This window comes from Cydia fagiglandana, chromosome 1 (assembly GCF_963556715.1).
Source record: "Cydia fagiglandana chromosome 1, ilCydFagi1.1, whole genome shotgun sequence".
Taxonomy (NCBI): domain Eukaryota; kingdom Metazoa; phylum Arthropoda; class Insecta; order Lepidoptera; family Tortricidae; genus Cydia; species Cydia fagiglandana.
In genome coordinates, this window is record NC_085932.1 from 29069955 (window position 1) to 29095914 (window position 25960).

A 25960-nucleotide genomic window follows, 5' to 3' on the forward strand; every position below is an offset into this window, starting at 1 on the left:
CTCTCGGAAATACTTCATAAGTGTGTTGAGTTCAAGAATTGTTCAAAGACTGCCCATTTCAAGTTTTATGTACGGTATGTCAGTAATACTAATCCGTACTAAAACAGTGGCGCCGGTGCTAAATCACAATACAATATGAACTTAGCATTAAGCTGAGTCCACATGCGCGTCAAGCAATTTAAAATAAGTTTTTCGAAGGATAAGTCGACTAGTAGTTTAGACAAAACTTCAATGACGGGCTCACTAAAGCCATTAAAATTTTAAATTAGTGTCATACAAAGTCATTCCTTGGTCCATAAAGCACAGCAATAATGTAGGTATTACTTAGGCGAGATTAGGTAAAAATTACGTAAAATTTAAGTCAATACAATTCAATTCAAATCCAAGAATCACTTATTTCTTAACCTAAACTAATAACTAATAAAACTATTCACACAATTCGTTCCGAGTCCCTCCAGGTGCAAAGGAGCCCATCACGCTCGCCGCTTTGCCACGTTGAAATTTAAGTTAATTATCAAATGTTTATATAATTTTAATAATTTACGAATATGCAAAGGAGGCCTCCTCAGCGTGGAGCCAGCTTTAGGCACATCAAACAAGTCTCTATCGTCTTTGTCGGCCCCGCGCTTTATAAAGCACAACAATGTATTAGGTATGCGTTTAGCTGAAAGTAGGAAAATTTGTGTAAAGTTTTCAGCTAAGTAATTACTACTTTTTTTATGAATGTCCGTTTCAAATGAGGCCTTCCGGGTATGGAGCCAGCTTTAGGCAAATCAACCAAGTCTCTATCGTCTTTGTCGGCCCCGCGCTTCATAAAGCACAGCAATGTATTAGGTATGAGTTAAGCCGAAAGTAGGGAAATTTTACGAAATTTTGTGTAAAGTTTTCAGTTTATTACTTTTTATGAATGTCCGTTTCAAATGAGGCCTCCCCAGTGTGGAGCCAGCTTTAGGCACATCAAACAAGTCTCTATCGTCTTTGTCGGCCCCGCGCTTCATAAAGCACAGCAATGTATTAGGTATGCGTTTAGCCGATTTGCGCGCCTCGGACCGCGGGCGACCGCGACGCTTATATGGAACCGCTGATTTATGCCTCGAGCTAATACTGCTGTTTTATGTATTTTGATTGGGGGTAGGGAAGGATGGTTTTGATTTGTAGTTAAATCGATTAATCGGAGAATTTAATAAAATCTTATAATCAATTTATCAAAAATGCCGTAAAAATTGTATGATCATTCCTTAAAAAAAAGATGATCAATCGAAAAATATTGAGCATGTATGAAAATCTTGCTTTCTATTTTCATCTCGGTAGATAAATTTATAAATCGAATAGACTACCATAATATTCCAAATGCCTGTAACATTAATTATTATATTTTATAATTTAATGATACCTAATAATTCCATTAAATAGTTTAATGTAAACTTAATTACTAAATGAATGACGACATATTTAAAATTGTAATCTTGTGATGGATATTATTGCGAGCGATTTGTGCAATAGTGCAAGTGCAACCATAGTGAAGGCAAAGATGGTTCTACTTTTAAAGATTAGTACAGAATACATATTATCATACCTAACCTAAGTAGGTACGTTGGATAAAACTTAAGTAAGTTAAGATAACGTAACGATAATAATCTTATTAATTGTTTTCTCTTACAGAGATGTGCAAAAAAAATGGAATGTAAGTTTCACAATAAAATTACTTTAAGTAGGTATGTTAATACCTAATCAAAAGATTGTCTGTGGGATTTTTTTATTAACACATTTAATTTTTTTTATTAAATCGTGATTTGTTATGGATTTTGTTTGTTAGATCGTTGTGACGGATCGTGAATGTACCTATTTCGTTTACCAATTCCGACGTTTCGACACAGGTTGAGTTTTCCCGTTAGCTCTGTCTTAGGGAAGAGTTACCTTGGTATGTAAAGCTGGGTTACATAGTGTGCGATAGCGTTACATGCATGTAATTACCCGTGACACGACAGTGTTATCTTTTAACACATCTCACGCATTACAGACTCTACAAGTAATATACTAGTAGGTATAGGTACATATTTTCTAAATTTAAGCAACATTGTACAATGTGCTTTTAGTTCAGACATTTTTTATTTAAGTTTAAGTCCTATTACTTAAATATACACTTTATAGTACTTACAGAATACACTTTATAAAAAAAATATTGTAAAAAAAATATGACCTGATGAAGCCTACAAATGGAAATCATTTGTTTGTCATGGCATAAAACATAATATCATCAGCTGAACAGACAAAAATGGCGGAAATGTATTAAAACTTTTTTCACATCACCTCGCAATGATGGCTAAGGGCTCATTTTGACGATGCGAGAACTCGCATGCGAGTTTCATTACATTGCGAGTTTTGATCGGTCGGTTGAATTGGACGTAACCAACAGTCCGCAATGTAACTAAAATCGCATGCGAGTTTGCGCGCCGTCTAAATCAGCCTTAAATGTTGAACAAAAAACAAGTGTTAACTAGCTGTGTCTGTGTGTGTGTAACTAGCTACACCTTAAGTTAAAATTACTTATGTGTTTCCACAATTAATAATCCATAAAATGATATGTCTATCGACATATCATACCTAGTCGTGAGAATCGTATGTCGTAACCCAATCAAAATAGACAAATTAACATTTAAATTTAACGGAAGCAAGTCATAGAGTAAATGAATTGATAACGGCTCTACTTATCATTGATAATGAATTGGACGGATAACGAGTTAATCATTTAGATAAAAAAGAATCACTTGATGAGATGGTATTTAAGAGGAATTCGAGCTCTTGGTTGGCGGTGATGACACATCTTAAGTTAGATTAACAGTATCTTCTCAGGTGGTAATTGCATTTCATTAAATATAATTATTTTAAACTAAATACTTATAATATTTTTCTGTGACCAAATTGTGTAAGAGTTAAATGTTTTTCTTTTTAAACTATGTTTTTATATCTCAAATACCTACCTTGTATAAAACCCGGGCATTTTGTGTAACATTTTTTTTTCTAAGCTCAGCTTTTACATCCCAAAGTACATAGTGTAAGTTTCCCATTAAGCAGTAGTGCAATTTAAAAAAAATACCCATGTGTCTTTTATATTATAATAAAAATGAGGTACAACTTTTACGCCAACCTAGGCTGTATTAATCCTGCAATTAAAATCACAATCGCGTGTAACATGTATTATTAGTACAGGCTTATTATCACTGTTATTAACACGATACAAAGTAAGGAGTTATTTTTCTTAATTGCATTAATTGTGATGAATAAAACATGGCACCGGACCCGAATCGTCTCAAGGACGACCGAATCTGGAATTTTAGGGTTGCCGCTACCTATTCTTAAGCAATTAAATACCTATATGTGGATTTCCATCCATGACAGCAGTGTACTAATGCTTCAAGTGCAATAAGGACATTTCCACCTAAAATTTCAACAGAAATTCTAAAAGAAACATCCTTATTGCAGGTGAAGCATAAGAACCCTTCTCTATGGAAAGCCACATATCACTTGTAAACCCAAAGCAAATCTTCAAAATAAAAACAGAATGGACTGCCATATCATTTATCAAAATCTGATCAAATTTAAGTGAGTGAGTAAATAATGTAGAAGTTGTAAGAATACACGCATAAAAACTTACGTAAGTACTAAGTACATAAAGTGCTAGAATACGAGTACCTAACCTCTCCTGCTGAATTTGCCGTAGTAAAATCGACAAGCAACATAAACAACGTATGAAACTACCTCACACTACTACTACACTAGTACTAGAGTCTGTTCGGAAAGAGAAGAGTCGTGGAATGTATGGGTCCCAATTAATGCCACAACTCTTCTCTTTCCGCACAGACTCTACCACCGTATTTATAATTGTTTTACATAAGTACCTAATGTAAATATAATTTTAATTCAAATAAATAAATTAAAAACATATACAAAAGTGCGCCAACCCTATCGCAATACCAAGAAAAAAAGGCAGAAGAGAACTGATTCAAACGTGTCTTTCCCGAAAACTTTACCACCGGTTTGTCGATCGGATCTTCATTCAAAATACATTATGAGGCAATAGTTAAATCAACCAACTTACACATTTGGAATTACGACCCCAAAATCACCCAGATATGTAAGTGTTTATATAATGCTGCATAAATTATATTAGTGTCCATCTATTTGTTGTGACAAAATTTACGAATTAGTTACCTACGTTACAATTTTTTGCTTTTTTTTAGCGTTAGGAATGTAATCTGAACAACAACCTAACAAAAACAATAAAAGTGCAAGAATGAGATAGGTATGTACAATTTAACGTGACATGTGAAGCCTAAATTGCTCAAAGGTTGACTGGAAGAGATCCCTTATAGGGATAAATTCGCCTTTGTACATTATATATATATTTTTGTCCCATTGTAATTTAACCTGTCTTATGTACAATAAAGTGTTTACATATATACATACATAAACCTTTTTATGTATTTAATGAACTGTACTCGTTTCTCTCTATCGAGAAACGATGGTAGCACAATTTTTGGTGCACAATTTGGCGGTACATCATTTCGTTAATTGAGTCGAGTGTAGTCCGACACCGGACCTGTTTGCGCGTGCTCACACTGACAGACGACAGACAGACCGTCTGTTTAAGAGGCTCTCATTTGTTTTATCTTATTTATATTAATTAAGGGACTGCCGAATATTGTATTTAGCAGTCTTACGCATTATTCATGCAGTCTCTTTCAGAACTGAAGCAAACTGAAGAATAAAGCAATACGTATCATTGAAGTATACCTATATTTTCTAGAAGTATGAAAAAATATAATTGAAAATACCACACATATTTTTGATAGTTACAACATTCGAAATATATCTAAAGCAAGTGAAAACTCTTCTGAACTAACTGCAGAAATGCCGCACGAAACAGCTTTTCTAATAGCATCTAGTTAGGTAAAATTGTATAATTAATCAATGTTTACTATAGCCACATATGTTTTTTTACTAAATATTTATTAAGTGTCGTATTATAAATAAAATGAATGATTATTTAAACCCTTTGTCCGGCAGTTCACGATTTTATTCATATGTTGATACAATAAATCACTGCAGAGACATTCTCCGGAATATGCCAATTCGCGTTATCTTTTCTTTAATTGATATTAAAACATTCCCACCCACTTTGTTTTTGTTTTGCCAGAGATAGCGAATCTAGAGTGATCCAGTAATACCACGACAACCATATCAGACGATCATTCAACCCAAATGCAGTTGCGATTGCCGATAACCTACAAAGTTGCGTAGGTACATATTATTTTGTTGCAAGCATGACTTTGCATACCTCTGTATTGTAAATTACTTTAATTTCAAATGTGGTCGCTGTCAATTACTTTAATTTCTCATTTAATTTACCGTTTCCTGGCACCTTGCCACACTAAGAAATAAAAATAATGAATATTATAAAAACCGGTTACTATTAAGTAAAAAATTATTAACAAATTTTTTTCAACAACCTAGGCATTAATGCCTACCTTACATTAATGTCAGTTTAATGAACTGACATTAATGTCAGTTTAATCAATGTAATCACTGATTTTTATATCTAGATCATTTGATTGACATGATTCTAAATCAGTTATCGTGCGGCATTTTGTCATTTGATATCAATATTGACAAAAAACGTTACATACTTTATCTGTTTATTCTATCACTTTTTACGTATATCTGTTTATTCCATCACTTTTTACGTATCAACTTATCAAGTTTTGCCACTCCATACCACTCCATTCTCATAGCATACCCAGTATTCAGCATATAAAATAGGCCAAATTTCATCCTTACACAGTAGTGCAATACTTCTTACAGAGAGCAGACCTAAGAAATACAAAAAAGACCTTCAAACGCCACAGCTTAGATATCCGCAAAAATTCCTCTTAACCCACACTCCCTTGTTCGGCCCACCCGAGATGCCAGATTAAACCCATAAAGTGCAATCGCTGTGCCCATCTGTGACGATGACGGATTTATTGTAAGCAACCACCTCGTAAATTGTATGATGGCGCTTGGAGATATAAGATGTGCTATCATATTTTAAAAGGGTTTTGTGGCAGTGGCGTGAATTGACTCGTGGACCATCGTCAACACTGTTAAGTGTCAATTTAAACTTTATTGCAATGACATAAGATCTACTGATGCTGAGAGTTAGGAGTGTTGATGTTAGTACCTACGGGCTGCGTCGATAAACAAAAAATAATTTAAAAAGCAATGTGATCTGCTACACTTTATAAATAATGTTTTTCCAACCTCTCATAGACGTGATATTCTGCGGTTTAAATATCGAAAAAAAAACTCATACATTATTTGCTGAACACATGATGTCTTTGTTTGACATTCCCTTGTGACAGTGACGTAAAACTTAGCCGGCGTATTATGGATACGTTTATCCATCTTTATCCACGTGATAAAATAACTGTCACATTTTAACACAGTGTGATAGAAAGTGACGGACACCGTTGTATCACGCTGTGACGTAGACAAGAACGACCATCATATCCGTGAACACCATAACAGTTTGTCAATTTAATAACGTGACGAACTAATGAGAGTCTAGTTGCAAGAAAAGGCTTAATCGCCGTATTTCACGAAGTACATGTGTTAATTTTAGTTCTGCGTATGCGCAGGTGAGGATGGCCAAAACTCTTGCGCACTTGACAAACCGGCCAAAGTTGCCACTATAGTTCGCATTAGAAATAAGGTAAACAATCATGATGTGTCTTTTAATTGAAAAACACATTTTAAAAATAAGTTACGGCAAATATGAATCTAATACGAACTGTAAGTCATTCCAGCCACTTACAAGCACGAACAACTTAACCGAATCGGAGAGCTACCGCAAATTTAGAGTCGTAATTGACTGTAATACACAAGAGCGAGAGGGGGATACCGAAATTTTAAGATGCTCTCACGCCTAGACCGCCAGTCCCTACGGATCATAAAAGGCCTCTGTACGAATTTTAAGATCAAGTAACTTTGGTTCTTTTTAGAGCTTACTTCGTTTTTCACTTTTAGTTTTTTTTTTGTACACATAACTTTGTTAAAATTATCAACAATATATTGCAGTTAAAAAATTGGCTACATATATTTGGGCCAACCTGTAAAAGTCCTTAAAAAATTAAGTGATTTATATAAAATTGGCAGACACGTTCATTGAATAAGTCAAGGTTGTCCGTCGTCCATCCGACCGCATTCTACAGAGCTACTCGTACACGATTGACCTAATTTTAATTTCTGGCCCAAAACTGACTCAACTGTCCCTATTGTCAAGTTGCTGATAGTTGATCCTTATTGCAAGTAAGTTTATTTTCAGGAGGGTTCAACTATCTCTGCAGCTGATTGTACTTCAGCTTTGGAAGACTCATAAATGCCTGCATTGGATATGCAGTAAGGAAAACTCTTAGGGCATCCGCTAACTGGCGCGGGTGCACGGAGCGGGCGGGCGCACGCGTTAGGCATCTCAGGCTGGTTTTTGTGTCACGCGGACCGTCCGTGCGGATCGCTCCGCACCGGACCAATATGTATTAAGTTCAGGGAACGTTACAAAGTAAAGCTGACGGGTCCGCGCGGACGGCTTTCTCATACAATTTGGCGGTGCGGAGCGACCCACACGGACGGTCCGCGTAACACTAAAACCAGCCTCAGACTACTATTTTTCACCCGCTCTGTGCAACCGCGCCTGCTAGCGGACGCCCTTACTTCCCCACTTCCCATGTCCACATTGTAATGATTGACCAGCCACTATTCGCCACGGGTTGCTAATTGGTGTTATCGGGCGGCACAGTTGCGCGTGCACATGTAAGTAGCTCGCGCACACAAGTTTATTTATATCGTGTACCAATTCCCTACAACTATCGGTTATCAATTCAAGTCGTGGGAAACTACCAGACTATCACTAAGTTATCCATTTACTAAAATCTGACTTATAGTACCTACTGCTTACTAATATAAATCAATGGAAATCCAAGGAATATGGACGTTACAGTTTAAATCTAAATATGTTAAATATACAGTGTGGAAAGATAAGTCGGGCCCTGGAGGGAAACTACCTTAAATCCTTAATCTGGCTCATTTTACTTAAAGGAGACATTCCTTTATTTTTAAAAAGAAACAAAACTGCATTCAAAGATTTTCTAAAACTCGCTTGCCTCGCCCGGGACTCGAACCGACTAAAAATTCCAAAAAATAAACACTCGCAATTTTATTACACTAGTTGATAACAGTTAATGTTAATGATAACATTTCTCCAAGAAACATAAGGTCTTACACTCGTCTGTCGTACAAAATATCCATAAAATCTAATATTTAGTACTCAAGATTTTTTTTTTTTATTATGAATGGGCTTACTCGTGGCCACAGACTAGCCGAGGCGTAGACGTGGCCTACGATGGAGCGAGCTCGCCCAGAAGGTGCCTGTTCACTCTTGATTTGAAGGTTGCCGGTTATAAGAACACGGAAATATAGACGCCGGCAAGGAATTCCATTCCTTGGCAGTGCGCATAAGGAAAGTAGAAGCAAAGCGCTTCGTGCGAATTGGTGGAATATCTACCAAGTAAGGATGGAAACCGGCCGTGCGTCTAAAAGTCCGATGGTAGAATGGGGACGGTGGAATGAGCTCGTGTAGCTCTTGGCTCTTGTTTTTTTAGACAAGCAAAATTGAAGAAAAAAAGAAAAATTTCGCGCGAGTGACTAAAACAAGTGAGTCTAAACCGTAAAATTATTCAATGTTTTGGTTGATAATTAAATTTTTGAACGTTTGTTCAGGTCAAAACTTATTCTTGTATCTCACGCTGATGACAAGACCGATCGCCTCGTGGTAAAACGGCAATCAATTTACACCTGTTTTCTGAACAACTCTTAAGGTGTGTCCACATCGGCGCATGCGCCGCTCGCTCGCTTATCACGAACCATTTGGATCAATCACTTTTCGAGTTTTCTCTTATAGTCCGTTTTATTCAGCATTAGAAAGAACTTCGCAGAAATAAGCGTGTGGTTCCAAATCCAGCACTTTTAGCGGTAATAATTTGAAGTAAATTATATGTATTGACCATGTGACATTAGATAATTCAATAATTATTAACAATTACAGAGCCTGATAAAAACTGCACGCTTGCTTCTGTGAAGTTCTTTCTAATGCTAAAAAAACGAACTATACGATTAGGAGTAGGTAGGCTTAGCGCGCGAGAAGTGCGCAAACGGCGCATTTGCCAGATCTAGAGATCTAGACACACCCTTTTAAACAATTCGAGAACGTAACACTTTTACTAACATAAATAGGATCTAATTCAATTGACATCTATATACAGTTATAAAGTGTCGGGACTCTAATAAATATGATATTTAGACAAATTTGGCACGTAGAAAAATACCTTATTTGTTATGTGGTGAGAAGTAGAATAGAAATACTTTAAATGAAATTTGAATGGTTATTTTAGGATTTATTAAAAAAAATGCTCTTAGAAATTCTTAAGTATGTAGGGAGATGGTTTCTCTTTCCTTAAATACCTTCAACAACTAAGTCCATAATGAAATTTATATTAATATCTTGTGTTATATTATAATTATCAAAGGATATCCGCCGTCCTCAAAAGAATCGGCTGCATATTTTGGACTACAATAATTTGGCCTTGCGGACAATATGTAAATCTAGTTAAGAGTTTCTTTCAGTAATACCACTGTATATATCTTGTATGTAGTTACGACGAGTGCTTGTACACTAGGTATTCTTGCAAATAAATGATTAGATTTTTGGTAAATGATATTTGACAAGTATTAGACTTACCGACAGTATACGACTTACGTTACAATCGATTTTCGCATACCTACCTACTAATATCACTCTCATGAGCCTCTTCTTTTACACACCATTCATATCAGCCATGTATATTCGCGTTTGTGCGTAAGGTCAACATCCTAAACACGTGGTGGTGATTGTTCGCGCTGATTGTTGATTGCATAACGACGGTGACGACAGACGTCAGGTTTCGCACATGCGAGACCTAAATGGATATACGTCTTTGGAAGCAAGAAACGCTGCCAAATCTATATTTTGTGCATAATTTTAGCTTTGTCATGCCATATTTCGTAAAAAGCTTGCAAGAAAATTTTATCACTATGAGGAAACGTTTATTTTGGGAAATGCATTACACAGAAATGCACATTTGAAGTTTTAATCACTTATATATTTGTGAAGGTAGTTTTCTATACCTTCTAGTACATTTACAGTAAATTATTTAGCTAATCTTATTATATCATAATATTGAAATCTTAGTGTAACATTAACCTCCCAGTTGGACACTCTCCCAATAATTGCCACCTTCAATCTTAATTGTTACAATGTAGGTGACAAACGGAGTGTCAACTATTAGGATAAAGCTGTCAAAAACGAGTACATTTATCTTATCTACACCAACAAATCTGAAGTTTAGATTCAAGTTGATTCCAGTCGTGAGTAAATTGACAACAATGCTTAGTATTTAGCAGAAAATTGCCTCCAAATTCGTGAGGAGTGTTACTGATAAGCCGAAATGAACAAAGACTGTAATTGATATAATCAGAGCACAGATTACAAGACAACGGCTGCGGAATACCAAACTAAGAATACAGTTGGAACGTCACTAAAAGTATACCAGTAAAGTTCACAATTGATAGTAACACGTGAAAATGATTATTTGCAATAAACTGCAAATTGCAGCAAACACCTGCACTTTAAATAGCCTTAACATCATTGAGATAAAGTGGATGTTTGTGGTTTTTGTGTGAATACGGGTTGGTTAATGGCAAAGTTGAAAAAATGTAAGGAAATGGATACCGGGAAGCGGAGAAAGGTAAAGTAAATTAGCTAGCAACAGCTCGATCGGCTTTTTTGAAGTCGTTCAAATTTTACGCGTTTTTGGGGTTCCGTGTCCATCTGTTGGCTTTCTCTGACTCATTGACATTGGTATTCTTTAGAAAAAAACAAAAATATATTAAAAACGCACCCATTAGGTAAATACAATAGGTACATAAAATTCTTACAACGTACTTAAACAATACAACAATAATAATATCTCGGTCCAGACGTCCCGCTAATGTTATTTTAGTCAAAGTAAATGTCACGACGGCGGGCTTACCGATTCTAAATATCGTAACACTACAAAGTACAAAGTGTTTAAAATATTTATGAATGAATGAATTACTAATTAATGATTTTTTTGCACAAAACGTCCTAAACCTTGAATGTTATCTAGGGTGCATCGACACTGCAGGTAACTTTTAGGAAGCAACAGTATGCAAATGCAACATGATAACATTAGGCAACATACCCACTCACAGTTGCTCCATGGTTGCTCCACAGTAGCATCAAAAAAATTAGCTTCGATGTGAACGCACCTTTAAAATAATAGGATAAGGATAGCTCTATAAAACTATTTTTTACCGTTCCAGTTAAATCGAACATGATTGTCGCAAGTTTAGATTTTCAACAAAAATGTCAAGATTAATGTCAGTTGTCATAGAAAATCCTACGACTGAGGCCATACTGTCTGCATTTAGTTTAATGCACGTGTTCGCATGCAATTTACATTTTGACAAATTAAAATTACATTTTGTCTTGGCAAGTTTGTGGGCGGCTTGAGGATATGAATTCCACGTTAGAACTGAACAATAGTCAAATTTCATTAGTTTTTGCTCCAATTCAAAGTACCACTCACATTCCGTGTCATCCCGACTCCAACCAGCTCGCTCGCGGCAATTCGTTCTATAGAGTCATTATCGCAATTCGGCCGATATGTAATTACGTACTTGCACGCCGATTCTGACAGCTTTGTTATTACTGGGCCATTAAATTAGCTCGGATGCTATTACTGCGTCTATTAACCTTTTTAGGAGCTGTCAAATAAATGGTAATAGTAAGACAGATGTTGCTGTGGTGGATTTGAATAGATTTATAAGATTAAGAACGATTTCGATCCATTAACATCGCAACTTTAGTTACCGAATCTCACCGTATCTTGCAAAGCCCACACCAGATGACTTATGGGCCATGCCATGCATTCTTACTACGTCTGTCTCAGGGTGTCTTTCCACTGATGCGAATATAAGGCATGCAACCAAAAGCATTGGTGGTAATCCAGTAGAGCGAAGAAGATAAGTGGATTACAACCAATGGTATTAGTTAATTCCCGCACTAATTCCCCTTCAGTCCCATCACTAATTCCAAGCATTAGTGTCAAAGGGTATGTCACCTAATGAAAGGAATTAGGCTGTCAAAGACTAGTACCTCACATTCAGGCTGTTATAAATATTTTAGAGTGTCATGTAACAGTAACTATTAGTAGTGTGTAAACAATTAGTTCATATCATCATCATCATATCAGCCAGAGGACGTCCACTGCTGGACATAGGCCTCCCTCAAAGAGTGCCTATGTCCAGCAGTGACCGCAATGACCGGTCTTGCGCTACCCCCATCCAGCGGACTCCCGTGACCCGACCTTTACCAGGTCTAGAGATTCAGGTTTAAAGATTTTTTTTGATTAATGTTAAACACATTTTAATTCGCTCCAAATATTTCGGGTTTAATCCAGTTCAGATACACGCTTACCCTGTTTTTATATTAACAGCAACATAAGTTATGCCACACACACTATTATTAAAAAAATTGTCTAGGCTGTGTTAATAAATAATAGACTCAAAACGCAAGTTACTATTAAAAACATTCCAAGTCAAATAAGGATTCAGAAGGAATATCACCTCTAACACAATTATAATATGGCTCAAATTGTAGCTAACCAAAACCGAAGATATTTATTTAAGTATGTAAGATACATCGTGAGACATTCATTAGGTACAAGTAAGATGTCAAATAAACGCTCTACTATTAACTTTTTGCCGCCAATTCGTGGTATTGTTGCAATTAGTGTTAGATTAACGATTTGTATATGCTCTTAATAATCGTTATTTTAAAGTGACGGTTTTATAGCCCATTTCATTTAAATAGTCTCAACATTCCTTGAACTTCAAATGTTTAATATGCAAGAATAGAAGATATATTATAGTTAAAGTACCTATAGCTTCTGGCATTAAGTATATCCTGCTCTGTGGATAAATCGACAAGTGCATCCACGTCCTGACCTGTCTTCTAAATATCTGATTAGCTTGATACCTATATAGGTACCTACAAAACGACCGATTCGAAACGAACTATGATGATATAACATCAATAATCGTTTAACTAATTCAATAATAAAATAATCAAAATCAACCTACAATATTCATATTGCTGGCAGAGTTCTAGTTAATTTTCCTCATTGTAAGTACTTACCCTATCTTATTCTATTCAAATTAGCTTGTTAAAATTAAGGGCCACCCCACACTAGCGTCTTTTGAGCGTTGTTGGCGTCTAGTCAGCGCTATGGAAAATGGCGTCCCTACGCAGTTGCTCCAACGTTGCGTTGAGCAGCAACCATGGAGTTGACTAGACGCCGACGCTTGGACGACGCTATTGTGGGGTGACTCTAAGGCAGTAGGTTATACCAAAAACTCAATAACAGTAATTCATGCAGTGATAAAAGTTCACGCATTTTAACTTGGACGTTGTAGTTTGATGCAATTCGCCACAGCATAAATTTAGTTCGATGTATGATTCAAACATTCAAAGGACTTTAGGCCCAATTTGCTGAATAAAGTCAAAGGTCTTTTCGCACAAATATTGGTGACTCCAATTGCTGTTTGTACTCCAAGCAAAAGTGTATTGGTATAGTTATTTTTTTAAGCTCACTGTTTCGGACTGTGAGAGCTCATATTATAAAACGATGAGCTTAAATATTTCAACTATACCCACTTTATACATTATGTTCATTTATCTAAATTGGTATGCACTTTTGCAGCTGTGTTAGATGTACTGGACACCCAACAGTGTAAAAAGACTTAAAAAGTCTAAAGATTAAACTAAGTACTCACTGTGAACGCTGTTGACGTCTGTGGTGCCGTTGACAGTGCCATCCGGCAGCAGCTGCAGATATCGATTCTTCAGGAACATCTGTATGTTCCTCGAGGTCCCGGTGATGTGGCTGAGGTTCGCCGAGCGCTGCGCGCGCTCCGGCGCGGGGGCCGCGGCGCACGTGGCCAGCGCCAGCGCCGCCAGGAGCAGCCGCAGCGTGCGCGGGCGCATCGCGCGCCGCGCCCATGGCCGCCGCCCGGGCGCCGTCACTGCTCACGACCACTCATAACCCGCACGCAGTTCCAATACTATCCTCCCTTGTGTAGGGTTTTTTTTGGCGCCCAACGTGGGGCCTGATACTTTCAAATTAACTGCAATCTCTTGTGCGCTTTCGATTTCGGTTGTGACATGTGAATGCAGTCATATTTAGTAACGTGGTCGCAGTATTGTGATACTTTCGGTGTCTCGGTTTACTCGCCACCGCAAACGTGCCAGCTTGCGGCCGTTCACACGATCTGTAACAAAAATATTGGTGCATGTTAATGCAATGTCTATGAATTGTGTGTAGGTAAGCTATAGTTCAGGCCAGGAGATCTATTGTAAGCTTAGCCGTTTATCCGAAAAAAACCTTGAACGCAGGAATTAAAAACACTTATAAAACACTTCTAGTAGGAATTACTGTGCTACATAGTTAATAATCTTGTATACCTAACCTAACATTACAGAACTCAAATCGGTTTAATGTATTTTTGTAATTAAATCTTCATGCCCTGTTTATATTTAGCAGATTGTTTACAAATAAATGAATGTAGTTAATATTATATTTTACTGAACCAAACGATATGACAACATGTTATGATTAACTGCGTCAAGACACCGTTATCTGCCACATATTGGTTATTAATGACTGTTCAATCGATATAAAAATTATAATTAAGTGTTATCTTAAGGTTGACCTGCCACTGTAACCCGCGCTTTGGATCAGTTACTGATTTATTACATAGAATAATATTATATTACTTGGCTTCTTGTCGACTTTTCCGTACTAAGTTGATAAATCACATATTAACTGGCGATATATCGCGATTTAAACAATTTAAATGGTAACCGAATGGGAAAGTTGTGAGACTTCGACCTCAGGTCAGGTCAGGGGTTCTACGTCGTCAAAAAGATATGTTTACGAAATATGACTCGACTTTTATATTAGTGGACCTTGGGATCCCAAGCCACTGCTTGTAGGATGCAAAAGGAGCGTGAACGCAAAGATGGTAGACAGATTTGTCCCTTAGGTTTTCAATGAAGGTCAACACTGTAAAACCCTGAAACCGGTCAGGACCGAACTATGCCTAGATTTTCCTAGAAGTAAAAAGCACAGATCTTTGGTGGCAATGCTACTAAAAAAATAGTGCCTCTGTAGACTGGCCGTAGGAATTTTTAGAACAACATTCAATTCAGAAGTTTGGAATGCTTAGATAAGGATTAAAAAACTAAGTAAAAGGCGTAGTAATATGGTAAGCGCGAAACAGGTAACCAGGTCAAATGACGAAGGTCACTTAGGCCCAAACATTACGAATGGCATGTCACGTAATGTCAACGTATTAAACACTGCCGTTTAATTGTCAATAATCTATGAAACTAAAAGGTATTAAACGTAGCAATATACACGTAAGCTAATCTCAATCTTAATCCGAAGCCCTTTAAGTTGAATGTCCTGGTAAGCTTTTTGTAATTTAGCTCGTTTTTGTTTTAAAACTGATATTTGTCGAAATCACACGCTTCGTTTGACAGCCCATATGTGAAACGCAAACATTGCTGCCAACGAAAAACAATTGATAAAGTCCCATTCGATTTTAAACCATATTCGGTTGCGATAGAATTATGATTAGAACATCGTGTTAGAAATATCAAAAACCATAAAAGCGCTGAAAGATAAGAACCGTTCGGAAGCATAGAAACGTTCTTAGATTGTGTTGTTTAGTTTTAACAAGTTTTTTTTTATAAAAACTTAAAATGACAGGTATGTATAGTCACTGGCGCTAATTAAAACAAATACTGTATTTAATTTTAAAATAAGAGGTCAATTCAAACAAACCAATTTACGATTGAATACCTACTTCTAAAATATTTAACTCAGTGCAGTCCGTTTTCCTTAATTATGTATGTAATTATGTATCGTAGTAATATTAGTTATTTAAATAATAAGATTATTTACCTACGTAATACCGACAACGCTGACAGTATAAGATAAAAATGTCTTTTAAAATTCCGTTATTTGACTTTATTGACCACTAACGGTCAACTAATTTGTAGGCCTTCGTCAATCTGTTCGGATTTCAAACTAAATTTCATTAAGCTCCAGTCAAAAGTGAACTTGCCAGACGAAAATAAACCTTAACTATTTGTGTTAAGATGCAAAAAAGTTATTTCCATATTGGCCCTTCAACTTCTATACTAAGGCACAGAATAAATTTAGTACTACTAAGGTGAAACAGCTGAGGAGCGTTGGCTAATCTAATACCTACACATATCCTATACGCTTTTTGACGAGCAGAACTTTACTTTATATAACCTTACGAAGTACATTGAGATAATGGCGGCGACAAGTCAATAAATATTGAACATATGGTGTTACGTGTTGAGAAAGTGCGTAAATGAAACGCGTTATTAACCATAAGAACTATATTTACTCATATGTTACCTTATAAGTTTTCGCATCTTAATTAAATTCTGACGTATGTGAAGAACATTATTATGATGGCTCAATAGATAGAGAAAAGAAATTTCTTGAAAAAAATGTCATGATAGTAAAAATCGACAGACATTTAAAGATAGGACGTTGACATTTCTAAATCAATTAATTGGACTTAGTGAATGACACACAAACAAAACAAAAAACACAGTTTAATCAAATTAATGATTAATGTTTTAGCTAACTTAAAACACACAAAAAAGAAAGGAGATAATAATAAGAACTTAAAACTAAACCTCAAAACCTAAGTGCTTCTTGCGCCATCTACTAGCCACTAACTCAGGAGTTAACCGTTAATTAACACAGGGTTAAATTGTGATGGTATAACTTCTGAGTTATTAGCTAACCCTGGATGTCCCAAGTGAACAAAAATATACTCGTAAAATCCACAGTTAATAACATCAAGGTGTAAAGCCAGTGTCCAAAAACGGCATAATATCAATATTATCATTAATAAACGATCGTTTTGATTCTCGTTTTAACGGCATAATGACGGTCTTCGATACGGGATCGATATCAAATTGTTCTTAACTATCTGGTAAATCGGGTAAACAAATTGATGTTTTGTTTATGCACTTTATACAAGGAAAATCATAATAAAAATGCGTCATTCTCCCAGAATGTTCTACACATGTTCTATAGTTGCATTTGAAGGATTGGTTGAGTGTCGTGAACACCCATTTCCAATGGCTTACCTAAGTTAGGTCAACTTCCCACTTAACAGAAAAACCAAGCCAAATAATACCTACTACAGTATTCCCGTTTGTCCTCGCTCCACGTGGCTACCGCCATACATAAAGCAGGAACAAATGGGAATGATTTACATAAGGCAGGGACAAATGGGAATGATTTATATGAAGTGCCTATCCCCATCTGTGCCCGGGAGAAATGTGAGTACACCCAAATACGGAGGCTTGCCCAACTAATTATGCATGAGGCGTCGTCACAGCTATCTTTCTACATATATGTGGTGCTAATTTTGTAGGTACAGTCAACATCCAATATGACTTGACGACCAAAGCGGTCTGTTGTATCATAACACACCTTTGTTTGAATATAAATTAGAATATGTCCCGATATATTTGGCCATTTTGACCGTCACTAGGTATCTTTTTGATACTGATACTGACTGTATCTGTATCAAATGTATCTGTGTCGCGATTTCCGGACCTATTATAATCTTAACTTATTATAAACGCGTATTTAACGATAAGACCGCCTGTTGCTACCATTATTTACACTGTAAATCTGTTATTTTATTTTTCTTTGTGGTGCAATAAAGAGTATTTACTTACTTACTTACTTATTTTCAAGATTTATGTCTGTCTGTGTCTGTGCTAATGCATCTTTCATTGACAGGAACCCGTTTCAAACGACTTTTTTATGCGTTTTCGAGTGAAATGTCGTTAAGAAGAAGCATAACCCGTATTTTTATAATAGGGGTCAAGGTTAAATGGACATTGTTTAACGTACATTAGTTTATTTGTATAATTTATTAAGTGGAAAAGACATTGCCTTGAAATTCGAAGAAATTTATAGCATACTAAGTATGCTTGTAACGATGCTTGTTTGAAGTTGTTTACCGAAGACATTCACGTAAATGATCAATAAGTTATCAACAGTATTGTTTATTAAAAGACATTTAAAATACAAATAAAATAACCGGGCAAGTGCGAGTCGGACTCGCGCACGAAGGGTTCCGTACCATAATGCAAAAAAAGGCAAAAAAAAAACGGTCACCCATCAAGTACTGACCCCGCCCGACGTTGCTTAACTTCGGTCAAAAATCACGTTTATTGTATGGGAGCCCCACTTAAATCTTTATTTTATTCTGTTTTTAGTATTTGTTGTTATAGCGGCAACAGAAATACATCATCTGTGAAAATTTAACTGTCTATCTATCACGGTTCGTGAGATACAGCCTGGTGACAGACGGACGGACGGACGGACGGACAGCAGAGTCTTATAGTAATGGGGTCCCGTTTTACCCTTTGGGTACGGAACCCTAAAGATTACCTAGTTCTCATGGCGATGAACAAAACATCAGAGGCTGTAGAATTGACGTGTGATTATAATAATGAGAAAAATGTTGCATATTTAAAAAGGTAGGTACTTTTATGTATATTTTAATTATTGTAGATAGGCGAGCGGCGGATTCAATGTTAACGTATTTACCTTTTTAATTTAGCAAGTTAAAATTATATTACGATTTTTTCAACATGTAGCATTTTTATCTTTCACTTCTCATTTCTATTCTCTGTCAAAAAACGAACAAATCGTATAAAAACAAGAAAAATCGCCGTCTTAAAACAACTAAAGTCCTTCTTATTTACAATCCCCAGTTATCACGTCATTCTGTATAATAGACATATATATTCTGAAATTAATTGACGACAAATCCCACATATATAATAGTAAAGGGCCTTTGATCCGAGAATGTTGAATGGTGTTTATAAATCACGCACGAACGTGATGGGTACGTCACTTGAAATTTTGTTTATTACCCCAAACGCTAACGTTCGCGCGATCGTATTTTATTTAATATTTTTTTTATAAAAAGGACTTTATCCCTTGTAGTTAAAGTCCAATTTTTCACACAAAATACTAGTGATATATGATTCATGTGTTATTTTGCATATGCGTGGTTTAATTAATTGAGCTGTTGATGGACTATTGTTATTCCAATTTTTTAACTCGGTTTTTTTAACGTACCTACTAGTTTTTATTTCGATAACCGTGTATCCTTGGTAAAGCAACGAGTGATGATAAATTTGTGTGATTTTTCAAAGTTATTTTGATGACATAAACGTTGGCACATTGTAATTTAATGTAAAGCCACATAATTTATATTAAAATTTAAATTATGTGGCTTTACATCATAATATGTGACGTTCCATGGAAAAAGGTACCTTATGGCGGCCGGCGCTTAAGTCGCATAGCGCCGCAATAATATTAGAGCGAGCGACGTTAATAATAGCGTGAGCGCCAACCGCCGTAAGGTACCTTTATCCGTGGTAAGTCACATATCTGGGAGACCGAGCTCTGCTGGGAAAATATATAAAAACCAAACTCAAAAACGCGCGTTTCCACAGAGATAACACCTAGCTAGATCGATTTATCGCCCCCGAAAACCCTCATATAGGAAATTTCATCGAAATCGTTAGAGCCGTTTCCGAGATCGCCGAAATATATATACATATAAATAAATAAATAAACAAGAATTGCTCGTTTAAAGGTATTAGGTATTAGATAGATATTACGTTAGTTTATTAGGTTGGAGTGAGTATGTACTAGTTTGTAATTAAAATGTATACCTACCAGTTTTTTTACTGATTAGCTGGACTAGCAAGCAGTGATTATTAATTATTTAATTAAATACCTATGTTTCCTGTGATAAAACTGTGTATTTGTCATCGTTCTCTATTTTATATAAGTATATAACATACCGACTTATTTTATTACACGCCTTGTTCAAATATAATTTAAATAAACCTATATATTCTACAAATAACAGGATTTAAACTAAATGAAACCGCGGGATAATCGCGTTTTCATGCGTCAACTAAATAAATAAAGCTTAAAAAAATTCACTCTCAAAAGAGGATACCAAATATTCAATAATTTATTGCATTGTTCCTCGCTCCTATAAACGAGGGGCAACAAATTGAAATATCTATGTTTTTTTTTAAATTTCCTTAGTCAAGCCAAGCGCAATCATATAAGACTCTTATAAGATAAGTTTTATATAAAAATATGACACCCTATCACCCTTCTTGTAGTGTCACTACCAACTGTCGCAGATCACGTAGTTATTGAATATTACGACGAAAAAATAGAGGGGTGCTTGCTATTTAAAAAAGTAGTCAAGTGGAATAGATAAATGGAACGTTATTCCTAAATGACTTGGGGTGGGTTGGTTATACGTAGGTAGGTACAACATATAACGTAACTAAATTAAAATCAGATACTGTGAAGTTTTGACGTTTTTCTATCTGATGGTGACAGCTGTCGAACATGATGAATATTATAATTTTATCGAAACGACTGTAGCAAAGTCTAAGAATAGTCTAAGAATACATGTACAATTTACATAGTCAAAATAATAAATTGTATAGAAACACTAAATTGAATATTTTTATTGACTTTAATGGCAATTTCACAGCACACTTGTATAATATGGACGCGGTTATAGATGTCATAACGAGCGTTATTAAAAAAGGCTATTTGCTGTATCTTCTGTCTATCACATCGATAATTGAATCCAGAGTGGGCTACTGGACTCGAATTGCAAAAGAGGTCAAGTTCGCGTTGGACTCGCGCCACGAGACTCCGTACTTACCTACATTTCTTTATTAGAAAAATATTGTGTTCATTTTCATTTTCACTGAGATATCTCGCTGCGCGTTCGTGAGAAATGCCCATTACGTACCTCTGGGACACATCTGAAGCCTATTGCCTATTGAGGCATATTGAAGCCTATATTGATCATGTAGGTATAGAGAAGAGGCTAGCTACCTACCTAGTCCAGTCGTTTCGTAGAGTCCTCACTCGGGCATCAATAGCGGAGCGTGATGGTACATTTATCTAAATAATTTGCTCTACGAGTAATAACATTTATAGATAACATTTATCTACACCTAACAACGCATGCTAGTGCATACGAGCTTCTTGCAATCTCAGATAAAAATGTCAATGCCCTGACAAACATAAAAAAAACAAAAGCTACGCATGAGAAACTAGAAAATATGAGTCTATTCCAAGATGACGTTTCGCCAAGTTTTGGCAGCCGCCAGCCACAAATATAGACGCGCTGTATAGGCTCGTTCTTTGATCTATAGATATGCTACTCGGGTTTGGTTCCTGTTGGTGACCGGGGTCAGCAGATCGACAGGCGTCTATTTGACACGCGCGAATTTGACATGGCGTGATATAATTTTGTTGCAAGCTGCATGTTTGATATAACTATTAGTGTTAAGTGATGCATTCTTATAGCATTATAGTCTGATAGCCCACAAAACACTGTACCTAATATGATCTGGTACTCAGAACTTTAAAAATGTTTGTATCCGGTCGTGTATGGAGTATTGCAGCCACCTGTGGGATGGCTCAGCTAAATACCAACTCGCCGCTTTGGACTCAGTGGAGCGCAGAGCCAGGAGGATGATTGGCGACAAGAAGCTAACGGCTAAGCTTCAGACTTTGGCCCATCGGCGGAAAGTCGCCAGCCTGTCGGTATTCTACAGGTTGCACTTCGGGGAGTGTGCCCAAGAGCTACACGAGCTCATTCCACCGTCCCCATTCTACCATCGGACTTTTAGACGCACGGCCGGTTTCCATCCTTACTTGGTAGATATTCCGCCAATTCGCACTAAGCGCTTTGCTTCTACTTTCCTTATGCGCACTGCCAAGGAATGGAATTCCTTGCCGGCGTCTATATTTCCGTGCTCTTATAACCCGGCAACCTTCAAATCAAGAGTGAACAGGCACCTTCTGGGCGAGCTCGCTCCATCGTAGGCCACGTCTACGCCTCGGCTAGTCTGTGGCCATGAGTAAACCCATGCATAATAAAAAAAAAAATCTATACTCAGACTCACTAATAAATCAGTTTAACAGTGATTGTCTGATCAAAGAACTTAAACGAAATTCAGGCATAAAGTGATCATATTATATTCCTATGTATTAGAGTTTAGTTTTAAGTTTATAAAATATATGTACGACATATAAGGTAATGCCTATAACCTTGTTGCCTGAATTAAATAAATATTATTATATCTATTCATCATGTATCCATCATTTTAAATAGATTTTTTCTTTATTATTATTTAGATGTTTCCTTTTTGTGCAGTTGCAGTTAAAACTTTGAATGTTTGGCGTGATGAATTGATTAGAGGAGACCGAGGTGAGTTGTAACAGATGAGAGTTGGAACATCGTCGAAACTAGAAACTAGGTCGCAACAGTGTGCATTTGTTAGCTCGTAACTTGAACTAACAAACGCGCACTGTTGCGACCTAGTTTCTAGTTAATAGATTCCAAAAAATCGACGATGTTCCAACTCTCCTCTGTCACAACTCACCTCGGTCTCCCCTATACCTTAGCCACTTCTACCGTTCTTAAGGTCGGTTGCACCAAACCGTATGTCACCGTAGCCGTCGTTAAATTAGATCACATGGGATACTTGACTGCCGAGTGATGTTGATCAGTCCGCTAAATGTGGTTGGTGCAACTGGCCAGTAGTCTAAAACAAGAATGTTAAAAATAACTATAGCTGGTCAAGCAAATCTTGTCAGTAAAAAAAGGCGCGAAATTCAAATTTTCTATGGGACGACATCCCTTCGCGCCTACAGTTTTCAAATTTGCCGCCTTTTTCTACTGACAAGATCTGCTTGACCAAGTTTACCTAATCTTTAAAACACAAACAATATAAATTGCATATGTGAATCAATCAGAATCTTAAACAGCTTTTAAACACAAACATGACACGAGTTCTCGTCAAACATACAAAAGAAAAACACACTTTAAACCCATCACTCCGCACTTAATCCCTAAAAAGGGATCCTAAAACAGGTTACAGTATAAAAATAACCGTTCGTTAGTCCGAAAACCAGAAGCGGTAGTGACATCTGACAATACATAACTCAATGATCCAGTAAAATAATGTCATAAGTCACTATAAAACCTATAAGCGCTTCCGACGTTCCTCTTCCGAGGTCAGCTTTACTGGTCGAACAGAATAACGTCAAACGTTGCTGTAGGTCAAAGGCGCTTACGACATTTGTCTTTTAAGGTGAATCTAGTCTGCGCGGTACAGATTTAGCATCGATATTTGCGCGCGCGCCGAGTCTAGATCACGCACTCGTCCTCTGTAGATCATCGGCATACTCAATGGAAGTATGTATTTTATTTAGAGAGGGTCAACGGAATGGGATTTATAATATCTAGATTTTAAAAAAAAACCTGTAGCTTAGGCGATTAGCACCAATTTTATGAGCTTTGTATTTTAGTTCCTGTATCAGTTATTGTGTTATTTTATTTGTCATTTGAACATGATTTGCAGGCTTACTATCGCGTTTTCACTGTCTCTCATAGTAGCCGTCACGTTCTAACAATTACTTTGTTAAATATATTTAAATGTGAGTGTAACGTAATCAGTAATCCCGTCTCTACGGAACAACAGGCATTTTTACGACAGTGAAACACGAGACAGGTGTCATTATAACATCAAAGAAGCCACTTCTATCAGGCGATCTTGCAAAGAAACCCTCATGCCACTAGATATAACCTAAGCCTTACAGAATCGAAAGCTCTACAGACTCATTTTATTGGATTACAATTAAGTCATTAGGTAATTTCGTTGGCAATCTGCCGACTATTCTACGATCAACTTCACGATAGTGAATCATCTTCAGTCTATCCACTACTTACTAAGTCGAACATACAGTTGCAGAAAAACAAGATGACAATCGTACAGTCATCTGCAACAATATGATACGTAATGAAGGCCGCAAAAATATCTGTCACGATCTTATTTGTAAAGCCATAAGCGCGTGTCACATATTATTTTTGCGGCCTTTGAAGAGCATATTATTGCAGGTGACTGTACATCGACAAACGCCAAATAAAAATAAACAAAAACGTATCGGAATGACAAATGCGACGAAAAGTCACGTGTCTATTTCCATATATTATTTAAGTTTCGTTTGGCATGTTTTATCAACGATTGTCATTTTGGCTAGGCCCAGTTGATGTATTTTAATTTGCCACGCCAAGCACGGCCTAAACCCAAAGAACATTGTTTTCTCTTTTAAATAATTTCAAGATACTTAACGTCGCTCCTTTTTTAGAGCCCTTAGACACTTTTAATATTCATAATATCCTACCAACTATATTATACCTACGTTGACCACTTTTTCAAGCACTCTACACATGCAATTTTTCTAAATTGTCTGAACTATTTATTCCTAATTCGAATATTTAGCTGAACTAATTCGCGAAACGTTTTTATTACTTCTACATTGGAACCAATGATAGTTTATTACGGCCTAATAACAGAGTTGAGGTTTTTTAACAGAAGTAATTGTGTTTTATAAGTGCATTGCACTTTGTCTAGTTGAAGTTAGTTTTTTCCACAACCTTAGTTCACCAATACCACTATTGATCCCATTTGTAAGGTTGATAAATGGGTCAAAAAACTCAAAAATGATAAATATCACTTATAACTACTTATAAATGGTTAAGACAATTTGTTTATTTAGAGTGCCTAGGTACATGAATATGAACATGGAAAATAATAAGTTAACCACAAATATAACGGTCAAATTAGCTGACATAGTTATATGTCCTTTTTGGGTTGACAATGAAAAAAAGCGGAGTAGGGAGGTTTTTTAAGTAATCGTGTATTGACCCGACATACGGTAATAGGTATTCCAATTCTACGCAGACGCAGTCGCCGGCTGACGCTAATTTGAAATAAAATTAAAAAACGACTGTTCTACCTATACCTACCTAAAAACCTATGCCTAGAAATACCTATGCCTAGAGCTCGCAATCCCAACCGCTACATTTAGTAGGTATACTTTAAAAACTATAACACGCACATCTGGCACCAATTACTAGCCCTGGTTTTTAGACAATGACATCACGACAGCCATAGCTGACATTTAATCAAGGCATTTGGGTTTACGACCAGGCCGGGATCGAACCCGCGACCTTGGAGCCGTGACATGTTGAAATGTTTGCCAGTTTTTAAGGTTCCGTACCCAAAAGGTAAAACGGGACCCTATTACTAAGACTTCGCTGTCCGTCCGTCCGTCCGTCCGTCGGTCCGTCCGTCTGTCACCAGGCTGTATCTCACGAACCGTGATAGCTAGACAGTTGAAATTTTCACAGATGATGTATTTCTGTTGCCGCTATAACAACAAATACTAAAAACAGAATAAAATAAAGATTTAAATGGGGCTCCCATACAACAAACGTGATTTTTGACCAAAGTTAAGCAACGTCGGGAGTGGTCAGTACTTGGATGGGTGACCGTTTTTTATTTGCTTTTTTTTGTTTTTTTTTTGCATTATGGCACGGAACCCTTCGTGCGCGAGTCCGACTCGCACTTGCCCGGTTTTTATAACATTGACAAATGGGTGCGAGATGATAGGTGGTGTGGGATAGTGATGTTAGGACAAACATGTAGGCAAGACGTGATGACAGTAAGTAATTAATTGGCTTGACAGCCTCGCTACTGCTGTAA

At 36.6% G+C, this 25960-nt stretch overlaps 1 protein-coding gene and 1 long non-coding RNA gene across 3 annotated transcripts in view; both read right to left on the reverse strand.

Annotated features, from left to right (window-relative positions):
• Window positions 1-25960, reverse strand: part of LOC134669561 (uncharacterized) — a 475395-nt gene that overhangs the window by 395604 nt on the left and 53831 nt on the right. The window lies entirely within an intron of this gene.
• The window catches only part of LOC134669439 (fibroblast growth factor 22), a 204246-nt gene that overhangs the window by 148029 nt on the left and 30257 nt on the right, over window positions 1-25960 (reverse strand). For both annotated transcript variants that reach the window (XM_063527022.1, XM_063527019.1), the window contains exon 3: window positions 13990-14484. In XM_063527022.1, the coding sequence (XP_063383092.1) occupies window positions 13990-14200 (211 nt within the window). In that variant the 5' untranslated portion in view covers window positions 14201-14484. The remainder of the gene's footprint in view (window positions 1-13989; window positions 14485-25960) is intronic.